Source organism: Ruditapes philippinarum, unplaced genomic scaffold (genome assembly GCF_026571515.1).
Source record: "Ruditapes philippinarum isolate M1 unplaced genomic scaffold, ASM2657151v2 ctg4502_1_1_1_1, whole genome shotgun sequence".
In the NCBI taxonomy this organism is placed as follows: domain Eukaryota; kingdom Metazoa; phylum Mollusca; class Bivalvia; order Venerida; family Veneridae; genus Ruditapes; species Ruditapes philippinarum.
Genome location: NW_026861015.1, coordinates 101,731 through 125,877, shown reverse-complemented (window position 1 = coordinate 125,877; position 24,147 = coordinate 101,731). Strand labels below are relative to the sequence as shown.

The window sequence follows — 24,147 nt, the reverse complement described above, 5'->3', positions numbered from 1 at the left end:
ATGTATGAAGTAGCAAAATCCCTTTCATAGCAGTAAAGAAATAAATCAGCTATCAGGGGGGCCACAATTAGTTCCCATTGGAATGCCTATCATCTGTTTTAAAACTGTATTACCAAACCTGACATAAAGATTATCAAATAAAAAAGAAACCAATTTACAAACCATTTAGTCAAATTATGTACAATACATAATATATATACGTGTATATGTCAGTTGGATATTTACAAATCAACAAGGCAAGATAAGAGCAAGACCAAAAGTACATACACAGGTCAGTCAGGTAGAGCTATTTACAAACGCACAAGGCAACTTTTGTACAATAAGAATCCAATTTACACATTTTTGTACTTGCAAATTGACTAAATCTACATTTCATGTTAACTACATTTTTTAAAGAAAAGACATAAACCAAGATTTCCCAAGAAAGACAATGTAAATTGTCTAACTTTTCTCTATAGTATTTACAACAGGCATCAAATCACTTGATATGCAGTCAATAATTTAGGATTCATGTAACTGATAAAGACTAACACTGTTGAGATGACTAATATATTTTGTTATCAATGGCATGTCTTTAGGATGATTTTCTGAACGTCATTTACAAGTACTCTTAAAACTTATATGAATTGCTGAGAACAAATCTTGCAGAGTTTTTTTTAGAACTTTCAGTAAAAAAATTCAATTAAAAAATGTTTATACTTTACTTACTGATAATATTCTTTGCAAACTTCGTAATTTTCTTCTTGATTAACATATTTTTGCGCAACATACGTATTTTATGAAAAACCAGCATGTTGTCATTTGTGTCACTGAACAATGTGTAAAATGCTAGTTTTCAACAAGGTCACCAGAAATGTGTAATAACTAGAGCAATGTGAATGTGATTCTTTTTTTTTAATTACATGGAAATGCTATGTAGTTTTCCTGTTTACAAATAAGAAGGTGAATAATGCTTATACATTTCTCCTGTGGAATTTTCAATAAAATGTTTCTGCCAGTAAAAATATAACACAGAGTAAAAGAAAAGTAACAATTTTGCTTTTGTCTTCAAATTTACACACTTGCTTTCTTAGTTATCTCTTCTTTAAGAATGCCGTTCTATATTTCCATTGCGTTAATCTTAAACTGCCTTGCACCGCTTTCGTTTAGTAAACCAAGCTCTACTATTTTGTGTATTTGTCTTGTATTCAATATTGAGACTGCCAGCTGCAATTGAAAAAACAAGAAAAGGAATTTTGATGATTTACCAGTACCAGTACGTATTAAGAGAATCACTGACAAATAACAGAAAAAAGTGAAAAAAAATCATTTAAAAATAAAATATTACACTTGGTATTGACCAAAATATATATTTAGACATATAGAACATACAGCCGATAATGAAATCTTAACACTAAAATTTCTTTTCTTCTGATCCCGAGAATTAACCATCATTGTTTTACACTTTATTCTTTTTTTGAATATAGTACACACTTAGGCCTTACTCTTTCTTGCGAACCAAAATGACATGAAAATATTTTTAATTAAACACTACCATCGCTACGTGTGTGGTGTACGGTAAAACGAGCGAACGGCATTTCCGAGAAAGAGCGGAAGGCTGATTCAAACGGCTAATTGTAAGTTTTTTTATGTTTTTGTCTTATAATTCATTAAAGTTGTATTTAAAAAAAAAAACGATCAATGTAGTTCCGTGAAGGATTGATTTAGGCTTCCAGTACCGTCCATGAACAGGCTAAATTTTACCATTTCATGTTTAAATGTTGAATTCTGCATAAGTCGGTGCTAGGGGGCGTGGACGGTAACTTGCACTTTCCAGTACCGTCCATGAACCGGCTCAATCAAACCGAGCCTGCAAAATTTTCAATTTTGCCGTGTTGGGCTTTCTTTAAGGATTCTTTATTTATCTATTCTATCAAACTGAACCTTTAGCGTTTTACAATTTTGTCGTGTTAGGCTTTCTTTTGGGATTCTGTTTTACTCTATTTCATTGTCACATCCGTGTTATATGTGCCGTGTGGCGGCTGTAAAAAGTTTCCCCGTACATTTAATCAATGATGTTATATTTTCGATCCTTAACGATCGTTCATCACGACATTATTGTTTTGTATTCATTTTGATGGTGTTTTTAGTTTCTTGTGTTTGGCCTTTTTCAACTTGGGTGGTTTCTGTTTTCCTCTTGAATACTGTATAATCACCCTAAGAATATGTTGCCTGCTTTTTAAATTTGTCTTTTGACGTCTTATCTGTGAAATGCAGGCTGCATAACCTCAGATCCCCTTTCAAAATTCCATTTTATTTAGTTCCGCCCATTGTTTTCTCGTTTAGGGCACACGCATTCTTTTACTTGGGGACCATACGCCGCTTTTCATGGAATGACACTACTGTGTCACATTGAAGGTTCCATGAAAACCGCCGTATGAACACATCCGCCGATGTTTTTAAATTCAAAATTTCACCATTTTAGTGTTTAAATGTTGAATTCTGCTTAAGCCGGTGCTAGGGGGCGTGGACGGTATCTTGCGCTTTTAAGTACCGTCCATGAACAGGCTCAATCAGACCGAGCCTGCAACATTTTCAATTTTGTCGTGTTGGGCTTTCTTTAGGGATTCTGTATTTATTTTTATTTCCATACACCACAATTTTAAAGTGGAGCAACAGTTTGTGGACGTGGAAAAGCGGCATATGGTCCCCAAGTGAAAAATTGCGTTTGCCCTAAAAGACAAAATAACAAGAATAAAGATCAACAAGGCAAAGGCAACGTTCACAGGACACCGCCCCCGGACACACCCAAGCAGGACACCCAGAAGGCACCAAACAAGTACCTGGAGTGGACACAAGCCATATAATATCCGCGATACAGATGAATTGTGATGTTGACGGGCGGAAGGAATCACAAAAAGTTTGCAAGGGAGAAAATGTTCAAAGCTGTAGATGAGAAGCTAGTTTACATGTCATCTGTAAGAAAATCTGGAAACAAAGTGATCCCTCAGAAGCATTTATCACAACAAAATTACTAGAGAATTGCAGACTCGGTTTGATTGAGTCTGTACATGAGGGATAATGAATTAGTGCAACATCCCTCACGCCCCCTAGCACCGGCTTCAGCGGTACTCAATTCTCAACACTTAATAGTTCTGGCATCAATGATCCCGAAGGACCAGAAAAATATAACAACACTGAAGTGAAGTAAGTGGCTACTTTTCACAGTTGAAATCTTGCGTAATCCATGCCGGAAAACCATGGGGTCCGGACAGTATACAGTGGAATACCGTTCGATAGCTGACTGGAATTCATTCGGCTTTTATCTGTACACCTTACAGTCACCGTGCAAGCCTGCCAGATATCGATGGACATTTATCACACGATAATAATCTATTGCCTTAAGATTTTCGGAAGGTATCCAAAAGATGATCAGATGAAATTGTCAAAAGGTTTCATTGACGTATGATGTGACGTAAGCAGTAAGAGGTATAACATGAAATTAAAACGACAAAAGATGAATCCACTTACCAAAAAGTTTCCATGATTCTTCTCTGCATCGGTTTGATATCCCCTGTAAAATGAACGATATGAAATAATATTATCCAGGAATTGAAAACAAAATAATGATAGGTCTTTACGTTCTATATGAAAGGCGCAACAGTTTTAGAATAAATATTTTGCGAAAGAATTATTTCATTTAAAAATAAATTTTGAATCATTGGTATCGATTATAAAAATGAATCATAACGAGGATATATAACGGCCTTTTTATATAATATCTCGACTAAATATTCTAAAGTGCATTTAGTCTTTTAATTGAGTACCGCTCAAGCTGGTGCTAGGCGACGTGAGGGATATTGCAGATATTCACTTTCCCTCCATCAGGGGGGGGGGGGGGGAGGGGGGATCAGTACACGTGAGCTTTGTATAGTAATACCCACAGAGAAAATGGCGACTGCTTGAGCCCCGGGTAAAGTACCCTTATTATGTTAAATTAAAGTGACAAACGTTTCTTAAATCAAAACTTAGCGCAATCTTAGATGCTAGGTTTCAAATCACACCGTCAATATCACGACACCTGAGTAAAAGCACTGATGTTTTGTAAGCAAGTTTGGTGAAAGAATTCAAGGAAGCTGGTGTTACTAGAATCCATAGCGGTGAGAAGCAAATATAAAAAAATAATGGACTTGAACCGCTCGGCCATGGACGCCCTAAATATCTTAGTTACATAATCTATCACAAACAAAAAGTAAGAGTTTACGAGCAACACATTTTCACATGGTAAGAAAATAAGCGAATGGTAATACAATGTACATAACTTTTTAACAAAACCGAGCCTGCAACATTTTCAATTTTGCCGTGTTGGGCTTTCTTTAGGGATTCTTATCTCACTCTATTTTCTTGGGTATATTTATAAATTCTGTCATTGTATAAAAGAATAAATCCAATAAAAAACTTTTTATACCAGTTCTATGATGTCATTAAATATCAATGTGATATGGCTAATGTCTTCTCCTTTGCATTTTAAGACTAAATTGCAGATACTGAAAAGTAAATGATAGTGTTGTAATATTTCCTTCTGCACAGTTATTTCTTTAAATATCTAGTTCTACAGAGGACGGATGTGGGTCCGATCTAACGTGAAAAAGGGCCATGTGGAACGTATATTGTTGAGTATCAATGTCAATGTCTCATTTATTTTTTTCTAAGTTAAGTAATCTTTTATGAAATTACATGTATATGAATACATGTATTATGAAATAATATGAATTATTATTAAAATACTTTCTCGATATTTGTTTCTCTGTCACTGTAGACGGAACACACTTGCAAATTGGTAAACAAAATAATTATAAAATAGATTCGTCACATTTTAGTAAGCTATTGTGCGTGAAACTTATTTTTTTTGTTTTTGTGCAACTTACTATCCAGAAATTGTTCGTTTTACTTACTAAACAATTGTAGGCTACAGACCTTCGAAAATATTTTATATGGACTTCTACAAGTACAGATGTCAATAAAATGATTGATTCGGTGTCTTAAGTGCAGAAAGAAAGCTTATTTCATTTATTTTGGTACCAAAATATATCGCTTCGTGCGAATTACTATCGCTGAATGTACAATTTTCACACAATTCAAACAATGATCTCAAAAACCACAAAACGTAGGACAATGCACTTTGTATTGTCATTTGAAGAAAATTACCGCGCATATGATGCGCTAGGTTTTGTTTTGATTTAAGAAACGTTTGTCACCTTAAATTAACATAATAAGGTACTCACCGGGGCTTAGCAATCGCCATTTTCTCGTGGGTATTACTATACAAAGTTACGTGATCCCCCCCCCCGTGCTCATGTACAGACACAATCAAACCGAGTATGCAATTCTCTTTTACTTTGGGACCATCAATCGCAACTACTCGGCCCTTTCCGTCAGTCTTCGGATAAAGACCTCGAACACAATATTATGAATACAGAGAACGGATGCGGTATTTCGGTCTCAAAATCTGGAAACAAAGTGATCCCTCGGAAGCATTAATCACAACAAAATTACATAAGAATTGCAGACTCGGTTTGATTGAGTCTGTACATGAGGGATACTGAATAAGTGCAACATCCCTCACGCCCCCTAGCACCGGCTTGAGCGGTACTCAATTCTCAACATTTAATAGTGCTGGTATCAATGATCCCGAAGGACCAGAAAAATATAACAACACTGAAGTGAAGTACGGGGCAACTTTTTACAGCTGCCACACAGCACTTCCCTACGCTAAGAAACTAAACATGTAAACAAATTTTAATTTAATGCTGGGAGTTGTTGACAAGTTTATTTCCAACATATGTAGTAAAAGTCCACCTCAAATAGTGAATTCATTGGTACAAAAGCAAACAATACATCATTAATATATTAATTATTATGGTTGTAGAAACCGAAAGTACAAAAAACCAACCTGTTGACATTTAGTCGGATTTGTTTAAAATTGAACATCAGTGGGCATATTTAAATTACAAATTGTTGTCAGACATATTTTCAAGCATAAGAGTACCGGAACATAATTAGATGTCAAATATATACATTCTTTTTACATTATCTCTGTTTCTGTTTACAACTGAAACCTTGTGGTAGAAGTACTTTCAATCCGTATTGTTTCCGAGGTTATTATAGATAATAGCCGAGGCAGTTCCGAATGGGGGACCATATGCCGATTTTTCATAGAATGGCACTAACGTGTCATATTGAAGGTTCCATGATAACCGCCATATAGACACGTATGTGGATGTTTCAAAATTCTAAATTTTACCAGTTCATGTTAAATGTTGAATTCTGCTTAAGCCGGTGCTCGGGGGCGTGGACGGTTACTTGCAGTATCCAGTATCGTCCATGAACAGCCTAAATCAAACCAAGCCTGCAACATTTTCAATTTTGTTGTGTTATTTTTACTCTATTTTATGCAAATATACTTTTCCCATTAGTTTAAGTTCACGAAAAATAAATGGGGAAAATATTAGGAATATATAGATCTTTTCTCGCAACCGGCGACAACAGATCAAAGTGTTTCTACACTTTATTTGAAACAGTCTATTAAGAATGAAAAAAAAAAACCATATATTCACATGCAATGTTGAGATCCAGTCTGCGAATAAGCCGTGTGTCACGTCCTGTTTGGTGCCCTGCTGGGCTCCTTCCTGGTTGTGCTGTGTCGCTGGGTTGTGCTGGGGGTTTTGTTCATTGAATGTCACATTTTCTTGGTGATCTTGTTTTGCATGTATTACCTGAATCGATTTATTATAAGGGTTTAACGCTGTTCAATCAAAGATCAAGTGGGATCGCCACTCTCATAAAAAGTCAACGGGTTTTACAATAATAAAGAATAATCAGAATCTACAAACAAAGCAAAACACGACCAAATTGAAAACATTGCAGACTCGGTTTGATTGAGCCTGTTTATATTTGATATATAAGGGTGATGATTTTTCTTTTTTCGTGTAAACGAAAGGAAATAATCACCCACGGGTGATGATTTTTCTTTTTTCGTATAAACGAAAGGAAATAAACACCCACGCCTCTACGTTTGACTGTATATTTTAATTGATCTTAGTACCAAACTATCTAACTAGCACACTCACTCACTCCTGCTGACATACCTTTCGTAGACCTTATGAACTCAATAACGGGATCGCAGATTACAGCGCATATTTTCGATTATGTATTTTTTATTTTTCTTGTTCTACATGTCATGAGAAAGAACCAAATAGTTCGCCAGTGGTGCATACTTAGCGTTAATAAATAGTGTTAAAGCTAACCTTTGAATCTAATATTGGTCTCGAATTTTCGGCTTTACATCTAAATTTCCGAAGACCATTTTTGAGTAAAGATTCTGTCCACGCAGACCATGAAACACTTTCCTCTTTTCCTGTTTTTTCAACCGCCTTAGCGATGGCTGATAAAGCATCTTGTTTTATCTGCGTCACAGATGTTTGAAAATCAGCGATATCGTCACTTTTTTGTTCGTCAATGTATAGTCTTCTCTCCGACATAATATTTTGCAAGACCTCTGTCTCAGCTTTTTTAATTTCGAATAAACAATCATTCGTCATCTCGACAATGTCTTCTTTTGAGTGCGCACGGGCAGTGTTAATGTCAGATAAACCATGATTTATCTTTCTAGCAATATCTCGTTCTGCACTTGCACGGGCTATGTTTATGTCGGATATACCTTCATTTTTCTCTACAGATAAAGTTTCTTTTACAGACGTCCCAGCGATTTCAACCTCAGTTAAAGCTTTTTTCGTTAATTTAACAACATCTTCTTTTAAATCATACCACACAGCAAATGCCTTTTCATCTAGTTTACGCAATGATTCTGCTGTTCTTTCGTCAAGTTCAGTCAACGCCTTGTTTCTATTCTCAAGAAGTGATACAGTGTCTCCCTGGGTAATGTGTATTGTATTGTTTTTTAACTGTAAAGCAGATGGATACATAAGCGAAATATACTTTGCTTACAAAACATTGATGAGTTATTTTTACAGTGTAATAATACTATTTAATGTTCAGGTATGTTCATCAATTTTGGGTAAATCACTTGATTTTAGACATCTCAAGCACGTTAAAGCATATACATGTATATATATATATATATATATATATATATATATATATATATATATATATATATATATATATATATATATATATATATATATATATATATATATATATATATATATATATATATATATATATGATGTGATGTGAGGCTTCAATGATAAGGATTACCTCACACACATGCACACATGCACGCACGCGCACACACATACAATTACAATCATTAGAAGTTAATATCAAATAATAACAAGCAATTATCATAGTATTGCAAGCAATCCATAAGTCCCCTACCGGTTAGAACCCCAGCAACTTTCTGAAGGGCCATTGGCCATTCACTTATGTTTCTATTTTAAGTAAATTTGTTGAAAAAGTTCTTAAAAAGTGATCACAGGAAACAGTTTTTATGTACAGACAGACAGACGGACTAAAGGACACTGAAGGAGCTGAAGAAAATCCTATAATGATTGAAGAATTTGGAGTAAAAATTACCAATTTCTCGAAAAAAAGTTCAAAAGGGGCATAATTCTGGAAAAAGTCTTGCTAGAGTATTGACCTTTCTCACAATTGTTGAGTGATAAGAAGAAACATACATATGAAGTTTGAAGTAGATACATTCAGAAAAAAAGAAGTTATTAAAAACAATTATTTTTTTCATGAAAATTTTAAGCTCAAGGGAGGTAATTCTGATAAATTTTGTGCTAGAGTTGTAAACCTTGTCACATATGATGTGGTTGATGACTAGCAACTTATATTTAAAGTTTGAAGAAAATATCTTACGAAAAAAAGAACTTATAGTGAAAAAAACTTAAAAACTAAAATCAGAAATCTTGAAATTCAGTCTATTTGTTGCCATAGCAACCAGAATTTTCAACAAAGGAAGATAAGAAAAGGATGTGCATAATTTCCAGACTGCCATCTACCCATATGTCAAGTTTCATAAAAGTATTTTCAATACTTTTTGCGTTATCACTGGATCCAGGTTATGTGTAAAATTTGCCATATTTTCAGTCTATTTGTTGCCATAGCAACCAGAATTTTTAGCATAGGAAAAAAAGAAAAAGACGTGCATAATCTCCATACTGCCATCTATCCATATATCAAGTTTCATAAAAATATTTTCTGTACTTTTTGCGTAATCGCGGATTCCAGGTTATGTGTAAAATTTGCCAGTCTATTTGTTGCCATAGCAACCAGAATTTTCAACATCGGAAGAAAAGAAAAAGACGTGCATAATCTCCATACTGCCATCTATCCATATATCAAGTTTCATAAAAATATTTTCAGTACTTTTTGCGTTATCGCGGGATCCATTTTTGTGGACGGACGGACTGACGGACGGCCAGACAGACGGACGGACGGACAGACAGACGGACAGACGGACGGAGGGTAAACCTAAAGTCCCCTCCGGTAAACCGGTAGGGGACTAAAAAAAACATTGGGATGACATATCTTGAGAAATTCAATGATCACTTGGAAAAAAACAGAAACTCATTGTTTTACGATTGTAAACAAACTGATATTATATACCTGTGTAAGTTTATCTACCGCATTCTTTGACGCATTATCATTAAGCAGACACTTTGGATCTTGAAGAACTGTTATGAACACGTCCAAATAAGAACATAGAGTTGCTTCGTCGACTTCAAGCTTTGAGCTATGTAAAATTTTATTTCGAATGTCCCTCGCCTGAAAAGATTATTATAGTACATGTACATTTGTAAAGAAGGTAAAACAAATTGTGTCCATTACTTTATCAGAATCATGTAAAATGATGTGAAATATACATGTACATCTACATGAAGTTAATATATGTTTTCTACCTAAAGAAATCCTTTGTCTGATTAGATATAAAATTTTAAGGTGTATAAAATTAACCAATGTCTTACAGGTTATCTTTAAACTGAAATAAATGAATGTCAATTCTTAACAATTAAGTATCATCTGTTAGTAATCAAGGAATAAAAATTATTTTTTTATGAAAGCAGACTCATTTATTAAGTATGCGCAGTATTTCGTTTCTTACCATATGAAACCAACTTGCTGTAAGAGGATTCATACCGGACACAAAATTGTGCATTGATTTGTTGTTTATAATGATGCTGAGCAGACCAGCGGCATCCGTGTCTTTGGCCGATGTTCCTGGACTTTTAGTTGTTTGAAAACATTTTCCATAACCCCATCCATGTGGATCGGAACACCACGTACTTGGGTCAGTATTCTTCCATAATGGATCATTAAACACATGGTCATCTATAATTGCGTCGTAGAATTTACTACATACGCCATTAGGGCATTTTCTGCGTCCGCCTGGTTTACTCCCAAAACAGTTTTGCGGGCTTTTTTGATTGCATGTGCTTCTGCTACATGCCTTTTTTGAGTTTAAATGTTCTGGTGAAAGATTATGAGACGTACACTGGTTACATTGTTGTAGTTGCAATGGTAGTAATATCTGATGAACTGCTTTGTCACGGCATTGCAGTACTTTGTCTCCTACAAATTCTTGAAGACCTTCCTGAAAGTATTCTAATCCCATTACACCGCGCACCCAATTGTTAAACAGATCATCAGCAAGTACCTTACTAGCCATTACAGCTCATGCAGGACTCGTCAGTCTGTATTATAAAAAAGTGGTAATAAGTTTTAAACGCCGCTTAAAATTACATTTTCGCTGAAAAACCTTAATCTTATCATTACATATATAATGTTTGTTTGACATTTTTATCAAGGAAGTGTATTATGAAGCTTTTTTGAGAAAAAAAAGAGAAAAAAAAGAACAAAACAAAAAAATAACAAAAACAAAAAAACAAAACAAATGTATTACTCGAATATAATTGTTTTGTTCTTATACATGTAATAAGCGAAGATAAATATCTTAATTATTTAAACTACTTTTTACAACGATAATCCCATTTTAAGAAGTAACAATCTTATATTTCGTGTCCACTTCCACAACAGCCATTGTTTGTGAATGTCACGAGATGAAATAAAATTTCATCTTTCAAAAAGGCCAAGCAAATTTATTTTAAATTACCGCATTTGCAAGTTATTACAGTTACTTGGATATGAAATTTAATTTACGCAAATTCAACAACGGAAAACTTAATTGAAGATTCTTAGAAACAGTAGTAAAAAGGATGTGTATACATTGCAGGCACGAACAGGAAATAAAGCGTACCTTATTTCAATTAGAAATGTTGGGTTAGTTACTTTCTTGCTAAATTCTTGTTGATTTCAATTGTAATTATTTCAGTTTATTAATCTGTTTCGAGGTTGTTATCAATGTTATGCGAGAAACAGGCCTAATAATATTTGAATTTACAGATTATTTGTAAGATTAATGAATTAACGGTACAACACGGGAAATGTTCAAAAATACGTAGTGTCAATTTAAGTCACAAAAAATAATCTATTTCAAATACATAAATTGAGCGCCATAGTCTTGAATGTTTATCACCATTGCAAAAGGTGTTAATTGATAATTACGAAGCTATTAGTCATTATATCTGTCCAAGTTTAAAAATAAATGATCTCATGATTACATCTACTTGACCAAGCAGTAAATTTCAACCGTCTGAGAATGTGCCGATAGAAACTGATAGAACGTGGGGATAGAAACATGTACAAACATCCGGCTCTTCAGATCATATAAATATGGCTGACAAAGCACGTAACTCTTGACGAAAAAATTCAGACAATCAAAAGCTTGATGCCGGCACCCCAGCCTACAAAATTGCTTAGGAAATGGGCGTCGGCAAAACCCAGATACAGACGCTCCGGAAGCGAAAGGCCGACATTTTGAGTGACTTTGAAATTAACATGCTCAATTCTTCAAAACGTTGTCTTTATCTCACAGGTATTTTTTTTCGTTATTCGCTCTCATTGTATTTTTTCACTAAATTGATAGAAAAAATAAAGCAAAGATTTACAAGACAACAATGCCTGGTTTATACACTACACCCCCAAACTTAAATTTTTAACTGTCTGAACTTTGCATGTATGAGCAGAAAATTCATTCCTCCTTCTTTTTCCAGGGAATGAAGAAGAAAACGACCTTACATTGGCATGGTGTCGTGATGTAACGGGAAGAACCATCAACCTTACAGGTCCAATGTTACAGACAAAAGCAATTGAATTTGCCCAACAGCTGGGAAAGACTGAATTTAAGGCCTCAAATGGTTGGCGTGACTCTTTCAAATTAAGAAACAGTATATCATATGGGACCATAAGTGGCAAAAGAGGAGATGTGAATGTAAAAACTGTGAAAGACTGGAAATCAAAATTAAAAACTCTTCTTTTAAAATTTTATATCTATAATACATTGTATTTGTATGCATGTAAACATTTTTATTTTTAAAAACATTTTAACTATAATAAAGTATTTAAATAAAAATTATCTTATATCTTCAACAAACCATATTTAAATATTACATATATGTAACACAAAGAAAACACAATCAAAGAAAAGACAAACAAGTAAAAATAGCATTTTGAAACAACTGATGATTTTTTTTGGGAACCTGGATATGTGACCTTTTTGATATGGTCCCATGGAAAGTCACATATGACAAGTTTTACTGTACATTGTAAGTGAAATTATCTACTTTACAAGAGAGTATCCAATTTTAAGTGATATAAACATTTTGACATTGTTAAAAGATTAGATTGATATATGACTAACAGTACCATGATAGTCAAGGTCATTCTTGATAGGCCGTCATAATTGTGTTGTATTATTATGAGTAAAAAGTCGTATAAATTCGTAATATCAACATAATAAACGAAAAGGAAACAACATTCATGGCTGCAAATCTTCAAATAATAATATAATCAGGAAGAAATAATGCTATACTTATTTGTAATTGACGGAACTAGTCCCAGGACAAAAAACTTATTCTCTTTTCTAACTTTCTTTTTTAGAAAAGTGCAATTAACCTATATATTCTCTTCAAAATCTAAGTTAAAAGAACATCTATTTGACAGGTTTTAACTGGATATTGTTTCCCATTCCAAAATATTTATAAACGTTTATTAACGACATTATGCAATTAACTGGAGAGTTTATATTTTGCCAAGTTTTACAAGGCGAATCAATATTAATGCCAAATACAAGTGATACTGTAAATACTGTATCTGGAAAAAGGTGATGCAACGAATTGAACGAAACTCGCGTGAATTGTATATATCGCAGGATCCTTGACGTGTTTTTATTACTAAATTGCATCTCAGAATTGTTTTATTTTCAAAATTTTGAAATTTCATGTTTAAATGTTATATTCTGCTTAGGCCGGTGTACGGTAGTTTGAACTTGGCAGTACTGTCATGGAACAGGCTCAATCAAATCGAACCTGCAACATTTTCAATTTTGTCGTTTTTGACTTTCTTTAGAGATTCTTATTTTCTATATTTATCTTTATTTCACAATAGCCTTTCATTTTTGATAGTTTTTTTGAAAAAAAAAATGACCAATTACCTGAACTATCTTGTTCTTGTCTTTGCTTTTTAGTAATGACTCAATTTAGTAAATGACGGTCAAAACAATACTTTGCTTACATTTGTGCAACTTGTAACAAAAAGAATTCAAGTTTAACCGCTACTTTCTTCATGTAACAAGTTTGTGACATGTTTCTAATATATATAAAAAAAACCCTGAAATCAAATGAAACGTTTATATCAAAACATTTAGTACACAATCGCTTGATAAAATAAAAGCGCAAACAATCAGTCAGATGATATAATAAATTAAATTGGTCATTTAAATGCTTTATCTTTATTTCAATTTATGATATATATTGTATTGTCGTTATTTTATGAAAAAGTTTTGTTATCTTTGTACCATTGTGTGCAATTGGTCACAAATAAATTATGTAAGAAAAAAGCCCCTTCTAGCCCATATCATTCACACCTGATAAAATTGATATAGATAGCATATTATTCTCACAGTGACATCATTGTATAGATTATTTCACATGTATGTCTGTCCTATATAGAAATCGTTTGTAGGTTTACTTTTGTTAAAAGAATGTTGTTTTTTATATGAAAAATAACAATTTTTAATGTGCTTCAAGATTAATTTTAATGCAATGATCATTTCAGTTAGATTTTTTGTTTGTTTGTTTGTTTTGTTTTTGGTTTAACGTCACACCGACACAGTATAGGTCATTCGGCGACGTTCCAGCTTTACTAGTGGAGGAAGACCCCAGACGCCCTTCCGTGCATTATTTCAGGTACGAACGGGCACCTGAGTAGAACCACCGACGTTCCGTAAGCTAGCTGAATAGCTTCCTCACAGGAAAGAATCCAAAGTCCCTGTCGGCATTCGAACCCACAGCGGTGAGGGGCAAGTGGTTTGAAGTCAACGACTTTAACCACTCGGCCACGGACGCTCCTTTTTCATTTAGATAACCACCAATGGCTCTCAAATACACCAAGTAAAAGTATGTTGTACAAAAGACATTGCATCTTTATCAACAGCTATTTTTTCTTTAAAATTTAATGTAAAAAAATAGAAACAAGAGCATTTTAAAGGTATACTAGTATATTTTTGACTTTAAAAAATACCACATTTTGCAGTACAAAAATGACATACATCAAAGCAATGATTATCATTCAGTCACTTACACTTGAAAATAAAACGTAATTTAAACCAATTTATTGATTATTTGATACTTGCATCTTCTATAAATGTAGTCAGTTTGATACTTTTTCTGTGATACTTTTTCTGGTTGTTTGAAAATATTGTTTGATAATTATCTCTATGTTTAATTCAATTATATATCATTATTTATGTGGTTGTAATGGCACACTCCTCAGGACCTTTGTCGTTTTAAGTTGCACTATTGCATATTATGTTAAGCAGTATAGTTATAAGATTGTAGATCTGTGTCTTCCCGTCTTCTTACATTTCGTTTTGTGGTAGGATACCAAGTTTTTTTTTTGAACTTTCTAAACCAACATTTTAAATTTTGTTATGTTTTTATAGTAGAAATTGAACAAATTACTTTTACTTTCACATAATTGCATTTCTTTTGTTGAAAATCGCATAATTATATATGATGTCTTCAGAATACATCGTTTGTTTTATGAAATTGTAATGCTGTTGATTTGATATTACTTTGTATCTCTTTGTAGAACGTTATTGATAATATTTATAAAATTAGACGTTTAATAATCAAATAAACAAGTTTCAAGTTTTCACTTACAGCTTTTTTTCAGATTTTTGATAATGGACATGTAAATGTTCACAGTGACATCATTGTATAGATTATTTAACATGTATGTCTGTCCTATATAGATATCGTTTAAAGGTTTACTCTTGTTAAAAGAATGTTTTTTTATATGAAATATATAACAATTTTTATTGTGTATCAATATTTATCTTAGTGAAATAGTCATTTCAATTACATAACAGCAAATGCTATGAAATACACCAAGTAAAAGTATGTTGCACCAAAGACATTGCAACTTTATCATCAACTAGTTTTCTCTTTTATAAAAAATAATAAATAAAAACAGAATCACTAAAGAACGCAGAAAACGACAAAATTGGAAAATCTTGTAGGCTCGATCCACGACTCCCCTTGCATCGTTTTAAGCAGAATTCAACATTTAAACAAGAAAATAGTAAAATTTTGCATTTAGAAACATACACAGTTGTGTTCCTATGGCGGTTATCATGGAGACTTTATGTGACACGGTCGTGTCATTCCATGAAAAGTGGCGTATGATCCCTAAGTAGAAGAAGTCGTGCCCTTAACGAGAAAACAATTGGCGAAACTAAATAAAATATGCAAATATAAACAAGGTCGTCAGATACCCTTTCAAAATTCCATTTTATTTAGTTCCGCCTATTATGAAACAAGTTTCAAGTTTTGACACGAAACTATTTTTATTTAGTTTTTGATCAGCCTATTTATTTTAGTATTCTCTATGTATGTCAATTTGCGCAAAGTATATGACAACACGAACAATTCACATTTCAGACGCATCTGGCAAGGGTCATTTAAAGATCTCCTCCATGAAAAGCTTAATGGTCAACAGAGGAGCTTAAAGGATGGCCATGCTATTTTGCTATTGATATAATTTAGAACTTGAACAACTTGTCAAAATATTCTCCGACACCGCCCCTAGAACCGATTGAAACCATTTAAAAGTTTTTGATAGATGTGATTGTCATGGTGATTTTCTGGACTGGAAAATCCTTCGTAAGTGTAAACCATTTTGCTACATGTCATATATTCTTTGCAGTACTATTTGTTGGCATTTTACGCTTGAAACCTATGATCCATAAGAAATTGTTATTATATGTCATTTTACTAAGCCGATACGAAACGGTTTTTTTTCCAAATCAAAATGTACCTATTGGTCAAGTATGTAGTAATTATATTCTCAAAACATGTAAATAAGTGTTTCTATTATTTGCTGAAAGATTCCAAGTAAAGAGGAATGAAGAAAAGTTTTGAAATCATCCAAATCGAAACTGTTGCAAAACAATGTAAACAATTAAGACTTTTACAGTTGTCAAAGCATGAAGTTACTATAATTTGAAATCTTTTATTAACTGTAAATATAATGTTATAATACATGTATTTGTTTCTACGCAGTTACCTAATTTCTGCAAGGACAACTTTCAACTGAATATCCCCTATTAACACGTGCACTGAGTCGAGAGGCATATTATTGCTTATAGACCCTCTGAATTCTTTTTTAATGGCGCTGAATTTGAAAGATCAGATTTCTTTAGACCCAGTTTCTGACTTGATTCACATACTTACTAAATACGTTGTGATTATTTGGATATTTAAACACACAATGATTAAACATTGTTTATGTCACGGTAACAACATTGTACATGTATAGATTAATTTACATGCACATGTATGTCTGTCCTATATAGATATCGTTTGTAGGTTTACTCTTGTTAAGAAATGTTGAAGTTTTTATATGAAATATAACAATTTTTAATATTTTTATTATTTTTTACTTTAAGATTTTTATTTTAGTGACATAAACATTTGAATTAGGTATGACTAATGTTACACGAAAGACAGTGAAATATACCAAGAACAGTATGTTGCACAAAAGACATTGCATCTTTATTAATTATTTTTCTCTAATAAAGATACTTAAAAAATATAAATAAGGGCTTCTTTTAAAAAAGTATATAAGCATATGTTTTAGTCATAAAAATTATTGGAAAAGTTTACATCATAGCAATTAAATATATTAAAGACGGTGTTAAGCAAAATTTATCATAAGTTTGTTACACTTGAAAACATGAGTTAGACCAATTAAATAAATTTTTGATTTAATACTTTTATTTTCTATAACTAGTCGGTTTGCGATGGTAAACAATTTAAACACAAATACATGGTCAGTTCAAACCAAATTGGCACAGGATTATTACATCTGTTTGACCGTAGTCATTATCATAATTTTATTTTTAATTCGGTGAGAAAAATACTGTTTTGAAGCATTACACTTCCTGATTGTAGGAAGATGTAATGTTACGTAATAATCATAGGTTATCAAACCACAAGCGGAACAAAGTTTTACAAAGTTGACCTTTGCTGATATAAATTTTACAACAGAAAATATCAAGATAACCCAAACAGATAAATGGATGAGTTTTGTCAAAACACTGTATATTTAAGTGTTGCGTGCATGTGAACCTTTTCATAAATGCTAGTGATTAATGCAAGCATCCCTTAACGCTTGTTGATTTAATACCTATTTTGCAGGAGTCAATTATGCGCCATTGTCATTAAGTATAGGTTAGTGTTAAATAATACATATTAACAAAAATAATTGGTCAAGCCTGTATTATTAAACATTGACCTATTTAATGATCAACATTATTTTTTTCAACCAAAAACAAGGCATTTCTCTAAATCACCGATAACTCCGATAACTCCAACTCCGCCCTTTCGCTCTACAAGATGTCTACACCTTGTCAAGTTTAAAACATGTCACATTTAGATAAGCTAAATAAATGGCCCTTTCAACATATAATTAGGCACATTTTTTACTGAAATGTCACAGAATTTATACCTTTATCTACAATAAGACTATCATGTTTCTATAAAATATCTGGAAAAAACCCAGCAATGAAAACAATGCAATTAGGTAAAACAATGGAGTTAATGAAATGTGTACATCCTTTTAAAATAAATGGAAAATTAAGAAAAATAAATTAGAGATTATTAATTGATACAAATTCGTTATTAGCTTCAAGTTATTCACTAAATTTTAAAATCCCTATTTGATTTGCTCATTTGAAAAACAGTTGACTTTTTTTTCTGTGTGTCTATTTAGGTTTACAGGTGGTACAATGAGTTTTCCAGCCAAAAAATGTAATCATTGTATTCTTAATATCAAGTATTGTTAATGCAGTTCATTCCTATCGACTGAAATTTTGGTTACTTTTTCTAGAAAATATAAAGTTTAAAACAGTCAGCAATTTATAACAGACATTTTTCTTAGAGTTAAAAGGATATAAAAAGTAGCAATGTAATAATTTGTCTCTGTGTGCCCCACATGATAAATTAATTGATTGAATCCTCACATTTAGAAACACATGACCTCGCTTAATTTTTTACGTTGGTATTGTAGATATTTTACAGTTCAGAGTGCAAACCACAGCTCTAACTCCTCCCTAATATAATGCATTATTGAAATTTGTTAGACTGGTTAGACGACAGATTAAGTAAATTTTATTTAGTTAGTACACATTAACCAAAGTTAGACTTAGCAGAAATTTGAAAAATACTACAATGTGATTGGATAAAAAATAATGTTGATCATTAATTTACATAGAGATCTGAAGCTCACAAAATTATAATAAAACATACATTGTTTAACAGGTGTCAAATGGACTTCAACGAGGGCCCAAACTTATTTCAAGTTTGACCAGACAACGTTCATCCTATCCTTCCAAATCATAAGATCACAAATTACATTGTTTGTTTCTTTTGTTTGTATCAAAAATACTCTTTACGAATAAAAGTTAAGTGAAGTAAATAAGGAATTTGAAAAACAAGGCAAAAATGCTTAACCAACTTCTTTCTGAAATTAAAAACGGACGACTAATGAAATTTTACATAAAGTATTGAAACTACGAACATTTTGATATGTTTGCATCTTATGTTAATAAAGTATACAATTTTGACTATGAAGAGAGGCCGATACAATATCTAGCACTCCTGTAATAAATAAAATCTAACTTTGAAACATGTGTGACATTTGATAATATTAACGACACATTAAACCTCATAAATACATAGGAATTCTAGAAATCAAACTATTTTAATTTTAAAATTTCGATCAAGGTACTCTTTCAAGTTTATCAAGTAAACAATAAGGATTGAAAAATGTAAAACAGTTCTTCATACAAAAAAAAAAAATGATTTTAGTAATGGCAATCAAATAAAAGATAGTTCAGCTATATGGCTAATGAGCACCGTTTCGTAAACTGTAACGGAACATCAAAATCAGAAACTTTAGAGACATTGAATAAATTATAGCATTTTTTTGGCCGGTGGAATTATGCTTAAGCCGGTGCTAGGGGCACGGGCGGTACATTGCAGTTTTCAGTACCGTTCATGAAGAAACTCAATCAAACTGAGCCTGTAACATTTTCAATTTTCTCGTTTTGGATTCAATTTTTCACTATTTTAAGAGCCACCGTATCATCATTTATAAATTGATAAAATATATAGTACACTCGAGTATGTAAATAGTGATATGATCGAGGTCATCCTTGTACAATTTGATAAAAGCATTATTAAATGATATAATACAATTACACATAACGCTTGCTGAAATTTGAATAGCTATATTATGATAACACTTTGTTGTTCCTTAAATAGGAAAAAGTAAAATAAGTCCATGTCAGTTGCTGAAAATAGGCCAGACGTTTCGAATGAGAAAAACAAATCACCCTACTTCGTTGTCGGTCGGCGTGGATCCGGACCGGCTGTCTGGATCCACGCTGGTCGCTGGCCCATTGTGTTGGTTTTGTCGTGACGCGGCTCTTTTGTGTTCAGACTGGGTATATGCCACGCGGATATAGGTCACAGACCACACGCGCATTGGTCTGTAAAGCGTTGCCTTACGTAACGCTTCATTAAAAAACCTAATCGACATTACAAGACAAATTGAGATAATAATAAAAACCGTTCGGTGCACATTGATTTCGTTTCAATCAATTTTTCTCCGCCTATAAGTTTTTATTTTTTATTTTATCTTTTTTGAATCAATTTGTCATATTTGAATATAATAATTTTCTCACACTTTCTCGTAGCCTGAAATTATATACAAAAGAAGAAACTTTAAATCAACTTTTCCCTTTCTTCATGAAAGGATCCTCACTTTTCTAAAATGCGATCTTTGCTAGCCTATTTTGTCCTATTTTTTACCCGAATTTAATATTTTCATAATTTCTAGAATGTATCATGTTGTCACTTTTTGTGAACTGATGAAAAATAAAGATATTTTGACTTTGACTTTGACAATTTTTCGCTTTCTCATCCGACCACTTTTTATAATAAATTATATATATTTGATATTATAACCGAGAGATTAATACATAGAGGATATTTAAGTTTTTTCTATAAATACATGATTTATTTTCATCGAGTGGTATGAAAAATAAATATTTCATGAGTGGCGGTAGCCACGAGTGAAATATGGTAATTTTCATGCCACAAGATAAATAAATCATGTATTGATAGAAAAAACTTAAATTTTCTGTTTATTATATACATTTTTCTTTTCTTTTTTTGACATTAAAATTTGAAAGACTTTTCCTTAAATTTTGTGTACTGGCAGAATTTAAAAGAAAGTAGTCCGGCAAGACACATGTGAAAATACGGAAAATATGTTTCACTGCAGTGAAAAATAAATTTTTACAGTGAAAATACGGAAAATGAAAATACGAATTTTATTTTATCAATATTTCTCAATATTTCATTTATAAGTAAATAATAAATAATACTTCTTCAATATGGAATTAAATTAACACGAAAGAACTTCTCAATTCTGTGATGCTAATGAGCTCGAAGACGAGTATCATTTTGTTTTAAAATGCAGTGCTTATGAAAATCTACGCAGCCAATATATTAAGCGTTATTTATACAGTCGGCCTAGTATGGCAACATTTATAGAATTACTGCAATAAAGTACTTACAAACGTATGGTATTATTTAAAAAAGGCAAACATCACACGAAATGATAACTCTAGAAATCTTCAATAGTATTATGATGCTGTTTTGATTATATATACTGTGATGTTCTTTCTTTTTATTATATAAATATTTTGTCAAACAAATTCGATTAAAAGCGAAGTTATAGTTTGTTCTCTATGGTGGCTGATTTGTGCCATTCGTGTTTTTCGCCCGCGACCCCTCCAAGCGAAAAGTCGAGAATTTACAAGTTAAAATGGCGGGGGCGCGTAGCGAAAACACGCTTATTAGCGATGGTGCGGGCAGAGTTTAATAAATAAAACTTCGTCCCGCGGGAACGCGGAGCTAGATTTAAGAAATAAAACGGCGGGGTCGCGGGACGAAAATCACGCTAATAAGCGCGGGCGCGGGCTAAGTTAAATAAATGATACTTCGCCGCGCGCCAACGCTAATTAGCGTGTTTCTGTCCCGCGATCCCGCCATGCGAAAAGTCGAGAATTTACAAGTTAAAATGGCGGGGACACAGAGCGAAAACACGCTAATTAGCAAGGAAGTTTAATAAGAAAAACTTCGCTGCGCGCCCCCGCTTATAAGCGTGTTTCGTCCCGCGACCCCGCCAAGCGAAAAGTGGAGAATAAACAAGTTAAAATGGCGGGCGCGGAGCGAAAACACGCTTATTAGCGAGGGTGCGGGGCGAAGTTAAGTAAATAAAACTTCGCCCCGCGGGGAGATTTAAGAAATAAAACGGCGGGGTCGCGGAACGAAAACACGCTTATTAGCGGGGGCGCGGGGCGAAGTTTAATTAAAAAATTTCGCTGTGTGGCCCCGCTAATAAGCGTGTTTTCGTCCCGCGACCCCGCAAAATAAACAAGTAAAAATGGCGGGGGCGCGGAGCGAGAATACGCTTATTAGCGGGGCGCTAATTAGAGTGTTTTCGCTCCGCGCCCCCGCCGTTTTATTTCTTAAATTAAAAACGTATTTTTGTTGTTAATAAATGATTTGTATGAATGTAATGATAAAGAATGAAATGTTTTGTAATGAAATAGCAAACGTTTGTGCGGCAAATATGGTAAATATGCCAAATAGTATAGAATGAACACATGCGAAAATAACCAAGATGGCGACTACAAAAATAAGATTTACATGGTTCATAACTTATATTGAATTTTTTAATGATTTTTCAAATATGATTTAAGAATTAAATGTTTTCTTATCAGACAAGAAATGTAAATTGTGATGAAAAAGTATCAAAATAAAAGAAAAAATAACCAGATACAACGACTACGAAATAAAATCTTGATCTATATAAGAATATGTACGTACGAAAATAAAATCTATACAGTACTCTACGAAAATAAGAGCTGTAAGGAAATAAAAGCTGTATGAAAATAATGTTCATACAAAAATAAAATATATGATATATACGAAAGTAAATTTCTTATTTAGTAAATAATTAATACCTACATACCGCGGTTTATGTGATAATATAAGTTTTGAACCATGCTTACAAATCATTTTTTTCGTAGTCGCCATCTTGGTTATTTTCGCATGTGTTCTTTCTATACTATTTGGGATATTTACCATATTTACCGAACAAACGTCGAATATTTCATTACAAAACATTTCATTTTTTACTATTTCATTCATGCAAATCATTTAATTGCAAACAAAAATACGTTTTTTTTAATACATTATATCAAAAACAAATCTTATTTTCGTAGACCTGATCTTATTTTCGCTTAACATGGCGATTTGAGTTATTTTCGTACGTAGCAATTTTCGGCTCAAACTTCGTTTTTTTTTTAGATGTTTTTGGTTCTGAAAACTTAATTTGCTGTAAAATCATTTAAAGAATGCATAAGTTAAAGTATATAACTAACATCATTATTTAAACAGATAAAAGCACTATTTCAAAAATAATTCTTGTTTTCGAAGCCGCGATCTTATTTTCACGAAAATAGCTTATTTTTGGTAACCATCTATACCTAAATATTATTAAAGAACATTGATATTATTCAAACGAATCAAGCTTTTTTTTACCTTAAACGGCAAAATAATGATAGAAAATAGAAATTTCATGTAATAGTGTTATGTACCTCATTTGGTGTAATTCCCCAGCGCTAAATCCGTAACATACCTGAAAACGGTGTTTAGTTAGGTTTTCGAAAAGGTCAATGAAAACAAAATAACATGAAAATTGCAGACTCAATTTGATTGTTTCATTTTACGTAGTAGTTCAGTCATATAGGCGGGTTGTTTCCTAACCATCGTTCCTGGAGAGTTTCACCAGTACTAGACTACCTTCCTCCGTGCTAAACTACTAAAGCATCTCCCGGGTATCGAACCCACGCTAGAGAGGTAAGTGAATTAGAAGTCATCGACTCTAATCCTTCGACCACGGAGGCGGTACTGAGTGTATGTCTATAAGGGATAGTGTAAACGTGAAACATCCCCCACGCCCACTAGCCCCAGGGGTTCAGACGAGTAATTTTAGACATTTGATATTTATCTTTATAAATTCCTCATCAGAACCCTGTAAATTAACAAATATCATATTTGTTAAAGAGGCTCTACACATTTTCGTTGATATAACCGCATTTTAACACAATTATTCAAGACAAAGTTATGGACCTGGCACAAAGTGAATGCAAACGTAAGAACGGATAACGGACAGAGGGACGCTGCAAAAACTATATACACCTCCCTTATTTGTGGGGGAGGGGCTTAAAACAAGTTATACGAACCTTTCATTTAATCCATTAAGTCCTCTCATTAAGTTAACGGTTTTAATAAATGATAATTCGTCACAATTTAAAACGCCTGCAGAAAAGTTTTTATCTGATAACTATTTAACCATGAGATCGCCGATTAAGTCATTGCT

The 24,147-nt window shown here is 32.9% G+C and overlaps 1 protein-coding gene across 1 annotated transcript; it reads right to left on the bottom strand.

Moving 5' to 3' along the window:
* Positions 1 to 618: 618 nt before the first annotated feature.
* Positions 619 to 24,147, bottom strand: LOC132714223 (uncharacterized). Its single transcript, XM_060697027.1, has 7 exons — positions 24,011 to 24,147; positions 10,112 to 10,700; positions 9,616 to 9,774; positions 7,287 to 7,943; positions 6,597 to 6,755; positions 3,511 to 3,553; positions 619 to 1,206 (listed from the first exon to the last, which is right to left on the bottom strand). Exons 2-7 carry the CDS (start codon positions 10,673 to 10,675, stop codon positions 1,121 to 1,123), a joined length of 1,668 nt encoding a protein of 555 aa, XP_060553010.1. The 5' UTR covers positions 10,676 to 10,700; positions 24,011 to 24,147; the 3' UTR covers positions 619 to 1,120.